The sequence below is a fragment of the Capra hircus genome, chromosome 3 (genome assembly GCF_001704415.2).
Source record: "Capra hircus breed San Clemente chromosome 3, ASM170441v1, whole genome shotgun sequence".
In the NCBI taxonomy this organism is placed as follows: Eukaryota; Metazoa; Chordata; class Mammalia; order Artiodactyla; family Bovidae; genus Capra; species Capra hircus.
Genome location: NC_030810.1, coordinates 69,675,275 through 69,690,385, shown reverse-complemented (window position 1 = coordinate 69,690,385; position 15,111 = coordinate 69,675,275). Strand labels below are relative to the sequence as shown.

The 15,111-nt window shown below is 35.8% G+C and overlaps 1 protein-coding gene across 10 annotated transcripts in view; it reads left to right on the top strand.

Annotated features, from left to right (window-relative positions):
- The window catches only part of EVI5 (ecotropic viral integration site 5), a 224,730-nt gene that overhangs the window by 198,608 nt on the left and 11,011 nt on the right, over positions 1-15,111 (top strand). Inside the window, exon 20 of one of the 10 annotated variants that reach the window (XM_013962630.2) lies at positions 12,244-12,253. The exons of the other annotated variants lie outside the window; for them this stretch is intronic. Within the exon in view, the coding sequence (XP_013818084.2) occupies positions 12,244-12,253 (10 nt within the window). The remainder of the gene's footprint in view (positions 1-12,243; positions 12,254-15,111) is intronic. 10 annotated transcript variants of the gene reach the window in all.

The window sequence follows — 15,111 nt, the reverse complement described above, 5'->3', positions numbered from 1 at the left end:
TTCTAACTGTTGCTTCCTGACCTGCATATAAGTTCCTCAAGAGGCAGGTCAGGTGGTCTGGTATTCCCATCTCTCTCAGAATTTTCCACAGTTTATTGTGATCCACACAGTCAAAGGCTTTGGCATAGTCAATAAAGCAGAAATAGATGTTTTTCTGGAACACTCTTGCTTTTTCCATAATCCAGTGGATGTTGGCAATTTGATCTCTGGTTCCTCTGCCTTTTCTAAAACCAGCTTGAACATCTGGAAGTTCACGGTTCACGTATTGCTGAAGCCTGGCTTGGAGAATTTTGAGCATTACTTTACTAGCGTGTGAGATGAGTGCAATTGTGTGGTCATTTGATCATTCTTTGGCATTGCCTTTCTTTGGGATTGGAATGAAAATGGACCTTTTCCAGTCCTGTGGCCACTGCTGAGTTTTCCAAACGTGCTGGCATATTGAGTGCAGCACTTTCACAGCATCATCTTTCAGGATTTGAAATAGTTCAACTGGAATTCCATCACCTCCACTAGCTTTGTTTGTAGTGATGCTTTCTAAGGCCCACTTAACTTTACATTCGAGATGTCTGGCTCTAGGTGAGTGTGAGTGATCACGCCATTGTGGTTATCTGGGTCATGAAGATCTTTTTTGTACAGTTCTGTGTATTCTTGCCACTTCTTCTTAATATCTTCTGCTTCCGTTAGGTCCATACCATTTCTGTCCTTTATCGAGCCCATCTTTGCATGAAATGTTCCCTTGGTATCTCTAATTTTCTTGAAGAGATCTCTAGTCTTTCCCATTCTGTTGTTTTCCTCTATTTCTTTGCATTGATCGCTGAGGAAGACTTTCTTATCTCTCCTTGCTATTCTTTGGAACTCTGCATTCAGATGCTTGTATCTTTCCTTTTCTCCTGTGCTTTTCACTTCTGTTCTTTTCACAGCTATTTGTAAGGCCTCCCCAGACAGCCATTTTGCTCTTTTACATTTCTTTTCCATGAGGATGGTCTTGATCCCTGTCTCCTGTACGTCACGAACCTCAGTCCATAGTTCATTAGGCACTCTTTCTATGATAGAGCATAATTGTACTTTATGAAAATTGCTTTAAGGCTCTTGAATGAAATGTGTAGCACTGGTTTTTAATCTTACAATTTCCACTTATCGATAAAAAAAAGATTCTTTAATGACTTATTTAAATGACTTATTACTCTTAACATGTTCCATTTTCTCAGGTAAGCAGTTCATCTTATTAAAATTAAAAAAATGTTTATTGAACAGTGTCCAGTATTTTATGTCTGGAATAATAGCAGTATGTAAAAGACTTAAAACTCAGATTTCAGATATACATATATATATTTTTTAACCAGACTTGTTCTCAAAGTTTATCTAGTTTTTCACTTAATAAATGAGGAACCTGAGTACCCAAGAGTTGAAGGGACTTACCCAAAGTTGCGTAGCTATTTAGTGGCAGAGATGGAACTACTGCCTGGGCACTGTAGCTTCTGATCTACTCCAATCCACTGCCTTACCAATCCTGTCGACCAGTTCAGGTGTCTCATGGTAGACAAAGTAAGAGTTTCATAGGAGTTTAATCGAATTAAAATTAATTCTCTCTCTCAGAGGAGAGTCAATTTTTAGGTAGGAGAAATCTATCCTCATTTTGTATTCTATACTTTTCTTCTTCAGGTTTTAGACTTCTATATGATCTGAGACTGGGGAAGTGGTCTGACTTGACCCTTCAATTCTGCTTTAGTTTCCAGTGGTTGCCGCTAAAATCTTAGCTTTTAAATATTAGATGATTTTCTGGAAACAGAGGCAGCTGAGATTTCTTAGCCAAATCTGACATTTCTAGAAACCTAGAATTAAGTAAAAATTGTCAACCCATTTTCATATATGCATATTAAGAAATACAAACTTATTCAACTATGTAAATTAGCTCAGCTATTTGATATACTGTTTCAAGAATCTGTTTATAGAAAGTCAAATATCATATGCTATCACTTGTATGTGGAATTTTAAAAATTACACAAATGAACTTATTTAAAAACCAAAATAGACTCATAGACATAGAAAACAAGTTTATGGTTACCAAAGAAGGGAGAGGGGGAGAGAAATTAGCAGTTTGGAATTAACATATGTACACTATTGCATGTATAATAGGTAGCAACAAGGACATACTGCATAGCACAGGGAACTATCTCCATATCTTATAATGACCTAAATGAAAAAGTAATCTAACCCGTGGCCAAACTTCCAGCAGTTGTTTCCAGATGTTTTTAAAATCTCCAGTGATATGTTTCCATTCATTCTTTGCCTCTGAAAAGAATAATATACCACATTCATATAAAGTAAAACAATAGTAATCCAATGCAGGACTTTTCAGTTCAGTTCAGTCGCTCAGTCGTGTCCGACTCTTTCCGACTCCATGAATCGCAGCACGCTAGGCCTCCCTGTCCATCACCAACTCCCGGAGTTCACTCAGACTCACATCCATCCAGTCAGTGATGCCATTCAGCCATCTCATCCTCGGTCGTCCCCTTCTCCTCCTGCCCCCAATCCCTCCCAGCATCAGAGTCTTTTCCAATGAGTCAGCTAATCGCATGAGGTGGCCAAAGTACTGGAGTTTGAGCTTCAGCATCATTCCTTCCAAAGAAATCCCAGGGTTGATCTCCTTCAGAATGGACTGGTTGGATCTCCTTGCAGTCCAAGGGACTCTCAAGAGTCTTCTCCAACACCACAGTTCAAAAGCATAAATTCTTCGCCGCTCAGCCTTCTTCACAGTCCAACTCTCACATCCATACATGACCACAGGAAAAACCATAGCCTTAACTAGACGGACCTTAGTCGGCAAAGTAATGTCTCTGCTTTTGAATATACTATCTAGGTTGGTCATAACTTTTCTTCCAAGGAGTAAGTGTCTCTTAATTTCATGGCTGCAATCACCATCTGCAGTGATTTTGGAGCCCCCAAAAATAAAGTCTGACACTGTTTCACTGTTTCCCCATCTATTTCCCATGAAGTGATGGGACTAGATGCCATGATCTTCGTTTTTTGAATGTTGAGCTTTAAGCCAACTTTTTCACTCTCCTCTTTCACTTTCATCAAGAGGCTTTTTAATTCCTCTTCACTTTCTGCCATAAGGGTGGTGTCATCTGCATATCTGAGGTTATTGATATTTCTCCCAGTAATCTTGATTCCAGCTTGTGTTTCTTCCAGTCCAGCGTTTCTCATGATGTACTCTGCATATAAGTTAAATAAGCAGGGTGACAATATACAGCCTTGACGTACTTCTTTTCCTATTTGGAACCAGTCTGTTGTTCCATGTCCAGTTCTAACTGTTGCTTCCTGACCTGCATACAGATTTCTCAAGAGGCAGGTCAGGTGGTCTGGTATTCCCATCTCTCTCAGAATTTTCCACAGTTTATTGTGATCCACACAGTCAAAGGCTTTGACATAGTCAATAAAGCATTAATAGATGTTTTCCTGGAACTCTCTTGCTTTTTCAATGATCCAGTGGATGTTGGCAATTTGATCTCTGGTTCCTCTGCCTTTTCTAAAACCAGCTTGAACATCTGGAAGTTCACGGTTCACGTATTGCTGAAGCCTGGCTTGGAGAATTTTGAGCACTACTTTACTAGCGTGTGAGATGAGTGCAATTGTGTGGTCATTTGATCATTCTTTGGCATTGCCTTTCTTTGGGATTGGAATGAAAACTGACCTTTTCCAGTTCTGTGGCCACTGCTGAGTTTTCCAAATGTGCTGGCATATTGAGTGCAGCACTTTCACAGCATCATCTTTCAGGATTTGAAATAGCTCAACTGGAATTCCATCACTTCCACTAGCTTTGTTTGTAGTGATGCTTTCTAAGGCCCAGTTGACTTCACATTCCAGGATGTCTGGCTCTAGATGAGTGATCACACCATCGTGATTATCTGGGTCATGAAGATCTTTTTTGTACAGTTCTTCTGTGTATTCTTGCCACCTCGTCTTAATATCTTCTGCTTCTGTTAGGTCCATACCATTTCTGTCCTTTATCGAGCCCATCTTAGCATGAAATGTTCCCTTGGTATCTCTAATTTTCTAGGAGAGATCTCCAGTCTTTCCCATTCTGTTGTTTTCCTCTATTTCTTTGCATTGATCGCTAAAGAAGGCTTTCTTATCTCTTCTTGCTATTCTTTGGAACTCTGCATTCAGATGCTTATATCTTTCCTTTTCTCCTTTGCTTTTCGCTTCTCTTCTTTTCACAGCTATTTGTAAGGCCTCCCCAGACAGCCAGTTTGCTTTTTTGCATTTGTTTTCCATGAGGATGAGTCATGAACCTCATTCCATAGTCCATCAGGCACTCTATCTATCAGATCTAGGCCCTTAAATCTATTTCTACTCAACCACATACATCTGTGTATCCTGGTTGCTGTAGGTAAAACAAAAATTTTGATTTGTTAGTGATTAATAATGTTTCTAATGATGGTAGTTTCATTAGGAAATTGTAGTTGAATTGTGAGAATACGAAGAAAAAAGTTTCTGGTAGGAGAGGGTAAAGTGAAATAATTAAATCACTTAGAAAAGAAAAATGAAAAATATAAAACAATTAGCTGTATACTTGCAACTAATACAACATTGTAAATCAACTATACTCCAATATCAGTTTCTGAAAAACTATAAAACAAGGCGAGAAGGAACTAGAATCCAGAAAAGATGAGATACCAAGGAAAGAAGCCTTTTAGAAGTATTGACTAAAGTAGGACATGCCTCTAGAAGGGTTTCTTTACAAAATTTCTAGGACAAAATCTGGATGAACTGACAGTTTACAGAATAAAGAATCAGTCTGCGATGAACATTGGAGAATGGCATTGAAACATGTATAATATCATATAAGAAATGCATCGCCAGTCCAGGTTCGATGCAGGATACAGGATGCTTGGGGCTGGTGCACTGGGAGGACCCAGAGGGATAGTACGGGGAGGGATGTGGGAGGGGGGTTCAGGATGGGGAACACGGGTACACCCACGGTGGATTCATGTTAATGAATGGCAAAACCAATACAATAAAGTAATTAGCCTCCAATTAAATAAATTTAAATTATAAAAAGAATCAGTCTGGAACTAGGAATTCGGATCTGGTACTCTGAATTAAAGGACCAAGTAAATGTCCTCAAGAAATAATATGACATTGGCCAAGGAACAGAACCAGTTATAAGTGTAAAGTCAGGCTTGAATATTAAGCTGTATCAGATGGAATTTTTTCTGATATTGTGCAAGACATTGTAGGAAGTATACTTTTCTAGGCAAGAATATTGGAGCGGGTTGCCATTTCTTTCTCCAGGAGATCTTGCAAATCCAGGGATCGAACCTGCATCTCCTGCATTAGCAGGTGGATTCTTTACCACTGAGCCACCAGGGAATTATTGCTTAAATTATACAGAAGGATGTGTACAGGTTATATGCAAATACTACTCCATCTTATATGAGGACTTGATCATCTGTGGATTTTGGTATCCACAGGGTCCTGATCCAGTCTCCCTTGGATACTGAGGGACAACTGTACTGATCTTTAAGTTGCTAAATAAATGGTCCCAGCAATTACTCTGCGGCTGTTAGATTGGAAACATACCTTACAAGAAACCACTTCAAAGAAACTGCATATACCCGAGTGGTCAAATGCCACTTGGGTTATAAGAAATAAAGGCAGATAATACTAAGCATTTTTAAAGGAAATGGAACTAACTATAAAGCCTAGAGTGACAGTTTGTATAGTTACTTGTTAGTACTCCTTGGGAGAAAAGTTATGACCAACCTGTTGCTGCTGCTAAGTCACTTCAGTCGTGTCCAACTCTGTGCAACCCCAGAGATGGCAGCCCACTAGGCTCCTCCGTCCCTGGTATTCTCCAGGCAAGACCACTGGAGTGGGTTGCCGTTTCCTTCTCCAATGCATGAAAGTGAAAATTGAAAGTGAAGTCGCTCAGTCGTGTCTGAATCCTAGCGACCCCATGGACTGCAGCCTACCAGGCTCCTCTGTAGACAGCATATTAAAAAGCAGAGATGTTACTTTGCCAACAGAGGTCCATCTAGTCAAGGCTATGGTTTTTCCAGTAGTCATGTATGGATGTGAGAGTTGGACTATAAGGAAAGTTGAGCGCTGAAGAATTAATGCTTTTGAACCATGGTGTTGGAGAAGACTCTTGAGAGTCCCTTGGACTGCAAGGAGATCAAATTAGTCAATCCTAAAGGAAATCAGTCCTGAATATTCATTGGAAGGACTGATGTTGAAGCTGAAACTCCAATACTCCGGCCACCTGATGCGAAGAGCTGACTCATTTGAAAAGACCCTGATGCTGAGATTGAAGGTGGGAGGAGAAGGGATCGACAAAGGATGAGATGGTTGGATGGCATCACTGACTCAATGGACATGAGTTTGAGTAAACTCTGGGAGTTGGTGAATGGACAGGGAGGCCTGATGTGCTGCAGTCCATAGGGTCACAAAGATTCAGACAACGACTGAGCAACTGAACTGAAATGGATTGTTTCAGTAAGGGTGAAAGAGGCTTCCTTTTAGCCTTTCATGAAGAGGCCATTTAATAGTATACTCTTAGATCTAAGACATGAGGAAAATAAGATATAAATGCCTAAAGACATTTCAGTCATATGTATGATACCAATAAGGTTTTAGCATGATTACAGTATTGTTTGTTGACATTTGGAATGACACTGATAAGATGTGCTTGAAGATTTTCATTCAACCTTACATGGGGCAACCAAAATGAGCTATGATTTTAAAATCCAGGGAATTTATTTGTGTGCTCAGGTTTCAAGACTTTAGTGTTCATTTTTAAAATTTATTTCATTTATTTGAAGGCTGATTATCCCGACTCTTCATCTAACTCTGACTTTCTCCTTCACTGTCGTGCCACTACTGCTAAACACATTAATAAAATAAAGAAGAGGGGGAAAATAGATATCCATGCAACTTACCAGGTTCTTAATAGCATTCTGGATTTTGTTTGTTGTTCTTTGGGTGTTTTCATTTAATAAGTTTAGTCTTGTTTCTGAATTTTTTGTCTTTGCTGTCCATCTTACTGCAGGTGGTTGAGAAATGGTCATCCTGGATTGTAGGGCTAGTTCTGCCACTGATTAACTGTGTGGCCTTAGGATGCCTATTCATGCATTCATTCAGTCAATGAATATTTGGACATCTTTTAACTCTCAGGCATACTTCAGGCCTTGCCTCAATTTCTGCATCCTAAAACAGTTATTTAAATGTTCATTATAAAGTCCTTTCCATCCCAGTCCTATGCTAGGTATATAAAAGTCATAGTCCCAATTGTGAAGGAATTCAGACTGGTAGGGAGAGCCAGTCAGTATGGGCAATGCTGTGGTAGAACCATATGGTGCCACAGCCTAGAAATATGAAAAGATTTCTGGGCGTGGGGGTGCCTAAGCTCTTTATTGAAGGACGAATAGAAGTTAGCCAGGAAAAGGAGAGTAGAAAGCTATTTCAGGCAGAGAAACCATCATATGCAAAGGTTCAGAGGTGTGTAAAGAGCTCAAGAAGAAATAACTAGAAATCAGTAAAGAGGGGCACCTCTAAAACCAGAGTGCCTTCTGGTTAGTCTGTTTTTAGTGTGTGGTGGTAAAGAAAAGCACTTACAGAGATTTAGCTGATGGCTAAGGGTAAAGCTTTCTTGAACAAGAGGAAGTGCATTAAATAAAATCTTCTTCCTTAATTATGTTCTAAGTTATATTCCTATTAAGGCCTTGGTTTAAATGATGCATTTCGGAGCCAATTTGGATTATTTTCAGTCTAATTTAGATATTCTTGTGCTATTTTTTACCAAGCTACCCAATACTTCATACTTGTTTGTTAATGCTATCTATTCTTAAATATTAATCCAGTTTCTTCAACTACACTAAGATTTGGAAATATAATAAGTTATTTTAAAACTTTGGGGTATTTTTTTGCATCTTGTAATTCAGTTTTAAAGAAACAATAGTATAGTATTGATAGTGTTTCAAACTAGGAACCTTAGAAAATGTGCTCTGCAAATTTACTGTCAATTAAAGGAAAATTGATACAAGGGGAATAGCTAGCTCTCTCAGATTTACAAAAACTAAAACTTTTACATTGTGGTTGGAAGTTTTAGTGCAGTAAGTCATGTGCTTTTCATGGGCCATCTCTCGCAGATGCAGTTGGACATGAGATAATCAGATTTTCACTCCCCACAAGCTGGACAGCTGAAAATGTCATACCAATAATACGTGTCAAAGACTCAGTGCTACTTTCCTGACTGTCTGATTTAAGTTGTTGTGGTCAGTGTGAGGAACCTGTGATATGATAAGATAGCATTCATGAGGTCATGTGGTTTGCAAGTACCCAATCTTAACTAAGCAGCCTGTGAGTACCTCCAAATGAGGAAGAGGGGATACTAACCTTGTCTGTTTGAAAGCTTATTTTGTGTTCAGTGATAAAATAGCATGGGTTTGTGGCTATGTGTGTATATTGTATATTTTTAAAATTATTTTTCCATCAGAAGTTTTAGTTTCTGAAAAAAGTGAATACTATAAATGAATTCATCTCCTTTAACTTCAGTCTATAGAAATAAACATTTTATTGTGAATATTTTCTGCCTGTTTAAAATGAAGCTGTAGAAGGTAGCCATCGTTTCTTTTTATGTTGAGGAAAAAGCTAAATGTTGAAGGTTAACGTTGTTGGTGAACTTTTTTTTAATCAATTAAGTTTTCTTCATTTCCTAAATAGAAGATTATTTCTTTTCAGTCTGGCAATATCTCTGTTGAAAATATATCCACAGAATGGCTATCTGATGTATATGTAAATAGAAATATTTTGTGTGTGTGTATATGTATATATAAAACAGCTTTATTGAGCTTTAATTCATGTCTTATACACTTCACCCACCTAAAGTGTGCAATTCAGTGGTTTTTAGTGTATTCACTGAGTTGTGCAACCATCATCACAATAAATTGTAGAACATTTTTATCATTCAAAAGTTAGTCACATTCCCATTAGCAGTCACTCCTCATTTCCCCTCAAGGTTCCCGATAGTTCTAGGCAAACACTAATCTGTTGATACTTTCTGTCTCTGTTGATTTCTCCATGGATATTTCATTTAAATGGAATTATACAATATGTGGTCATCTGTGATTGGTTTCTTGTACTTAGTGTAATCTTGTCAGAGTTCATCCTTGTAGTAGCATGTATCAGTACTTCTTCATTCATAATGCCTAATAATATTCCTTCATATGGATATACCATAATTTATATATCTGTGCATCAGATGATAGACATTTGGGATGTTTTCACTTTGGGGCTACTTTAAATAATGCTGCTGCAAACATCTATATACAGGTTTCTCTGTGAACATTTTCATTTGTCTTGAATGTGTACTTATTAATGATATTGCTGAGTTATATGATAACTCTACTTTTAACCATTTGAGGAACTGCCATACTGTTTTCCAAAGAAGGTGTACCGTTGTATATTCCCACCAGCTACTTATGAGGGTTCTGGTTTCTTCACATTCTTGGCAGTACTTGTCATTCTCTATTTTTGGGTGAGGGGGGATCGAGAGCTATCCTAGTAAGTGTAAATGTTATCTCATTTTGTTTTTTTGATTTGTATTCTGTCTATAGTTAATGACAATGGACCATCTTTCCCTATACTTATTAGCTATTTGTATCTTTAGAGACATACCTACTCAGACCTTTTGCCCATTTCAAATTGGGTTATCTTTTTATAATTTAGTTGTAAGAATTCTTTATATTGTCTAGACACAAATCCTTTATCAAATAAATGATTTAAAATTTGGTTGATTAGATGGGCTGATAAAACCTATGATTCAGCTTTAGAGAAGAAAAATTCCTCCTAGAAATTCAATCCAGATAGAAAAAAATACCTTGTTTTTATGAGGATGTTTTGCTAAAGGTTTCAATATTTTTTTCAGTGCTCCAGCTAAAGGTTAAATCATATGAAATGTATGTGGTACTTTGATGTAGCTTTAAAAGTTCAGAGTGAAACAAGTGTGAAGTGATTTATTTCCTGTAATTGGTCATAAATTTACATAGAACCTCATATATTCCTAACCTCATCACCATTGACATTAGAATACCTTCTAAATAATGTTAATGGTTTCAATTTTATCAAGATGTGTCAGCTGCCAGGAAGAGAGCAATGGCAGTTTCATTTTGTTTGCCTCAGTGTACTGGATTAATCTAAGTATGCACTAGAGAAAAACTAACAGTTCTTTGTAAATGTCTTTTATTTCTTCCCCCTCTGTCCTTCTCTCGTAACAAATGCACAGTATAGGTTTCTTAAGTTCCAAACTTTGCTTTCCTTCTTTTTCACTTATTAATGTGTATACATATTTTTTCTTTGCTTCTAACAGTATGAGTTTTAACTGTTGCGTTTTATACATTTAACATAGACTCTATATATTTTTTTAATTTTAAGAGTTTCATCTGGCTTTAAAGAGATTTATATAGATTAATGCCAAAAACATTGTCAGCATTGTCTATTTTATATTATGTCAATAAAATTCTTGAATTTTCTCAGCTTAATCTGAATTTTAATTACTGTAAGTCTGAATTTTGGCTGTTGTCTATGTATATAATGCAGTGATCAGCAGGTCATGACCTCTGATTGATCACTGTTATTGGTTTCCGGTTCTGATTCACTGGAAATCTTTTCGTTTGTGTGCTTGTCACCAGTTTTAATCTTTGTCATGTGTGAGTTCAGTTTTTAAAGCTGATAATTGAGAATAAATATAAATAAATATATCATTTTTCATTTACATGTATTTAAAATTTTGAAAACTATTAAAATTATTTTGTAAGGAATCCAACAAAATCACTGATTAAACTTTGGGGGAAAAGAGTAAAGCCTTTATAAATTAGAAATACAAATCTATGTTATTGGACTTTACATCTGCTCATATAAGATAATGTATAGTTATTTTTTTATATTATAGGTCACTTATAGAATTGTTACATTTAGCTTTAAAAGCTATAGCCCTGTGTTTTACAAAGATTGATTATAGAGACCCAAATATACAAATAGGAGCTTTTATAATCTGATATGACTCAGTCTTGGAAACTTACTGCAACTGTTTTGCAGTTCACTTGGTATCACATGACTCACTTCAATGGTTTAAACCCTGTCTAGTAGTGATCAAAGTTCATTTGGTTAGGGGTTTTTTTGGTGTGTGGATGACTTTTTTCCACTTTGTTGTGGATTGATTGTCTTTCAAAATACTCAGTGCAGTCCTTCTTATTCTTTTGAATCTCAGAAAGTAGTAGTTGCCTGTACAATTCAACCTCCAAGCAGACACATGGGGAAAAAATTTTAACTTGAAATAATGTTTGTAGAACTTTAACTTTAAAGCATCATATCAATATAAGTGTTCATTATTAATTCTGTTACCTCTACCTGTTGAAAATGGCAGATTAACCTGTTGTGTCACTTTAAAATCAACTGTAAAGTTAACCCTAACTTTTTCAAGGTACCACTGTTCTGTAATGTGCAGAAAGAAAGCAAATACATAGAGAACATGTTGTGTCCTCTGTCTACATGGTCAGCAGCCCAGATGAACAAGTTTTCTTAGAACAAATTTCCATGTTACTTATTAAGTTATATTAAAAGCTGTATATCTGTAAAACATATCACATTTTTCTGTTTCATGAAAGAAACTTCTGTCTTAACCTTTAGTTATTTAGTAAATGAAGTAGACCAAGGAAAAATTACAAAAAATACTTCTATATCCTTCATGATTATGAAGTCCTTTGAGGCTTCAGAATATTCACCCCTGCAGATTCTCCCTGCTTTAAAATTTTAATGTGATTTTTATGTGAAATAATTGTAATAGTTTTTAATACTCTTTTTTTAGTGTCTGAATTTTTACTGTCTTGCAGTTAGAAACACTGCTGTTTCCTGTCAAAACCTATGTTCATCAGACTGAACATGACAGTTTCCTGTTTTCTTATTAACTATACTGCGTTTTGTTTTATTCTTTATAAGTTGTATGTCTTCACTTATCACTTTCCTTTTCTAATTACTAAATGCCTTCTTTGGTAAGCATTGCTTAATATGTGCAGAGAAATCCTTAAATCCAATCTCTTTGTTGATAGTGAGAGTTTAAGATTTTGTTAACTTTTTAAAGTTGTAATGTGTATATCAGAATGTCTTAAGTATTATTTAAATAAATTCTGTATGTTTTTACTTTTTTTACTCTGTCTCTTAATGCATAACATGATGAAGCAGTCCACATCAGGTAAGAAATAGTTCATTATTTGGGTCTTGTATATTAGTAGCTCCATCTATATGCTTACTAGTTTTCTCTTTCAGCATTTAAAGGGACTGGATGGATAATCAATGCCCGAGGATTTTTTCAAGAATCCTGCTGTTTTAGTGTAGTTCATCAACATTCTTATGTGCCTACTCTGGTCAAGCCAGAAAGCTCAGTTCTAGGATACGCAAATGATTAAGAAATAATCCTCATCATTAGGGGCTGACAGAAGAGGTAAAGTGTATGTACAGCAACCAATCATTCCATATTTTCCCAGACTGATTTTAAATATTTAATTCCAGTGTTAAATCATATAATTTGGAAAAAAAATCTATAAATGAAAACTCAGGGACTTCCCTGGCTGTCCAGTGGTAGAGACTCTATCCTTCCTCTGCAAGGGACACATGTTCGATCCCTGGTCAGGAAGCTAAGATCCCTCATGTCGTGCAGCATGGCCAATAATAATAAAAGCTCAAATATGCATATACGTATGTGTGAATCACTACAGTATTAAAGTATTTATGCCTGTTGATTTATTTAAAATGCTATAAAAGTTATAAAAATGGTTTATAAAATGCTAATATTTTAAACTTAATAGCAAAATACTGGAAAACAAAAGAAAATATTTTTTAAAATAAAGGAAGCAGTTTTTTTTTTTTTTGTCTTTATTATTGTTGGATTATTTGGAAATTTTGTTCTGGTGAATGTAACTACTTTATTATCAAAATGGTCAAGTTACAGATAAATTTGGAAGCATATTTGAGAGGTTTTATTGATCACCTAGTCTTGGGATACAACTAAACAAATAATTGAAACTAAAAAACTTAATATGCATGATAGGAAATGTTTGTTTTTAGATTTGTACTCCTCCTTGTTCCCTAAAGATTTTGAGGCAGTTTGCATGAATGTATATAATACAGAAATAACCAAAAATTAGGTTAATTAAATATAATTATTTATAAATATGTAAATCAACACAGTCATGTCTGATTCTTTGTGACCCATGGACTGAATACTGGAGTGGGTAGCCTTTCCCCTCTCCAGGGGATCTTTCCAACCCAGGGATCAAATCCATGTCTCCTGCATTGCAGGCAGATTCTTTACCAGCTGAGCTACAAGGGAAGCCCAAGAACACTGGAGTGGGTAGCCTATCCCTTCTCCAGAGGATCTTCCTGACCTAGGAATTGAACTGGGGTCTCCTTCATTGCAGGCAGTTTCTTCAACTGAGCTATCAGGGAAGCCCAGTTAAACCAAAGGAAATTGCTAATACTTAAACTTTCACTTACAAATATGGTGGTATCATATGGGTCAATCTAATAGTTAAAATAATTAGTTCTAATCTAATAGGATCAGAGTTATTATTAGCATGCAGAAATGCCTACAGTATCAAAGTGGTCTGCATAAGTGGCCAATGTAAAGCATGGACCATAATATGTTAAAGATTCATGTTGTCTGGTAAGACAAAACCAAATCAGTTATTCCTTTTCCTGCTCCTTAACTTTGATTTCTTTTATGGATTCACATATGGTACTGGAAAATACACTGAATAGGAAAGTGTTAGGCTAAGTAAGAGCACTGTTATAATGGACTAAAATAGTGGAGTCCAGATATATAACTAGTGATTGTCTGGTTAGAGCCAAAGGTAGAGTTTACAAATACTAGCAGAAGAAAGGAAAAAAAAAAAAAGAAGAAGAATGAATGGCAATTGCATGTCTTTCTAGCAACCTTCCATAGATATTATTTCTTGGATTTTTATTTAATAATAGACATTTTATTCTTAAAGTATCAGTTATATACAGAAAAATTCATGAATCCTAAGTGGTCCAGCTTGATGAATTATTGCAAAAAAAAATGCGTATTTAATCTTCCATCAAAGTCAAGAACTAGAACCTTGCCATCATTTCAAAGGTTTCTTTGTCACTCTTCCACTTACTGCCTAGTTTTTAACCTTATACTAATGGAATCATACAGAATGAATTATTTTGTGCTTCACTTCTTTTGCTCATACTGTGAGATTTATCCATGTTGTTCCATGTAGCAGTAAAAGTTCATTTTCATTACTGTATTGTATCAATTATATGAATATACCATAACTTATTTACTCATTCTGTTGTTACTTCTATTTAGGGTTATTATGAATAAAATTGCTATGAAATCCCATTATAAATGCTTTTTCAGTATATTATACTTATTTCTATTGTTTATATACTTAGGAATGGAATTGCTGAGTGACTTACTATCTATGGTTCAAACCAGGGCACTTTGAGAATGAAAATAGTTTGTGCCAAGAAAACTGTAATCTATGGTTATTTTAGGTGTAAGGTGTGTAGGTGTTCAACTTTAGAAAATACTACCAAACCATTTTCAATCATTTTACTGATTTACACTTATGCCATCAGTTTACAAGAATTACCATATTACCATGTAATTACAAGAATCACATATCTCTGCTAATGTGATTGAACAACTGAAAATTCAGTGTTGTATTTTCTAATAAGAGGCTAGGTGAATTTAATCAGGATGATCAGTTAAAGGACCATTAATTTGCTTTGACAATCAATCTGGCAGAAGGCAAGGCAAAAGTATTCTTGGAAAATTTAAAGAGGTTATGTTATAATACTTTGGGAAATGATTTGGCAGTTTATTAGAGCTTAATAATACAGTGACCCAACTTAATAATACAATGACCCAGCAGTTATAAAGAACATGAGCCTAAACATTGTCTTGAAACAGACATACTCTCAAAATTTGCTCAAGCAATTCTGACATTATAGACAAATATGGTCATAGACATAGACAAATATCACAGACCATCTCAGTTATTTTTAATTGATAGACTTTAT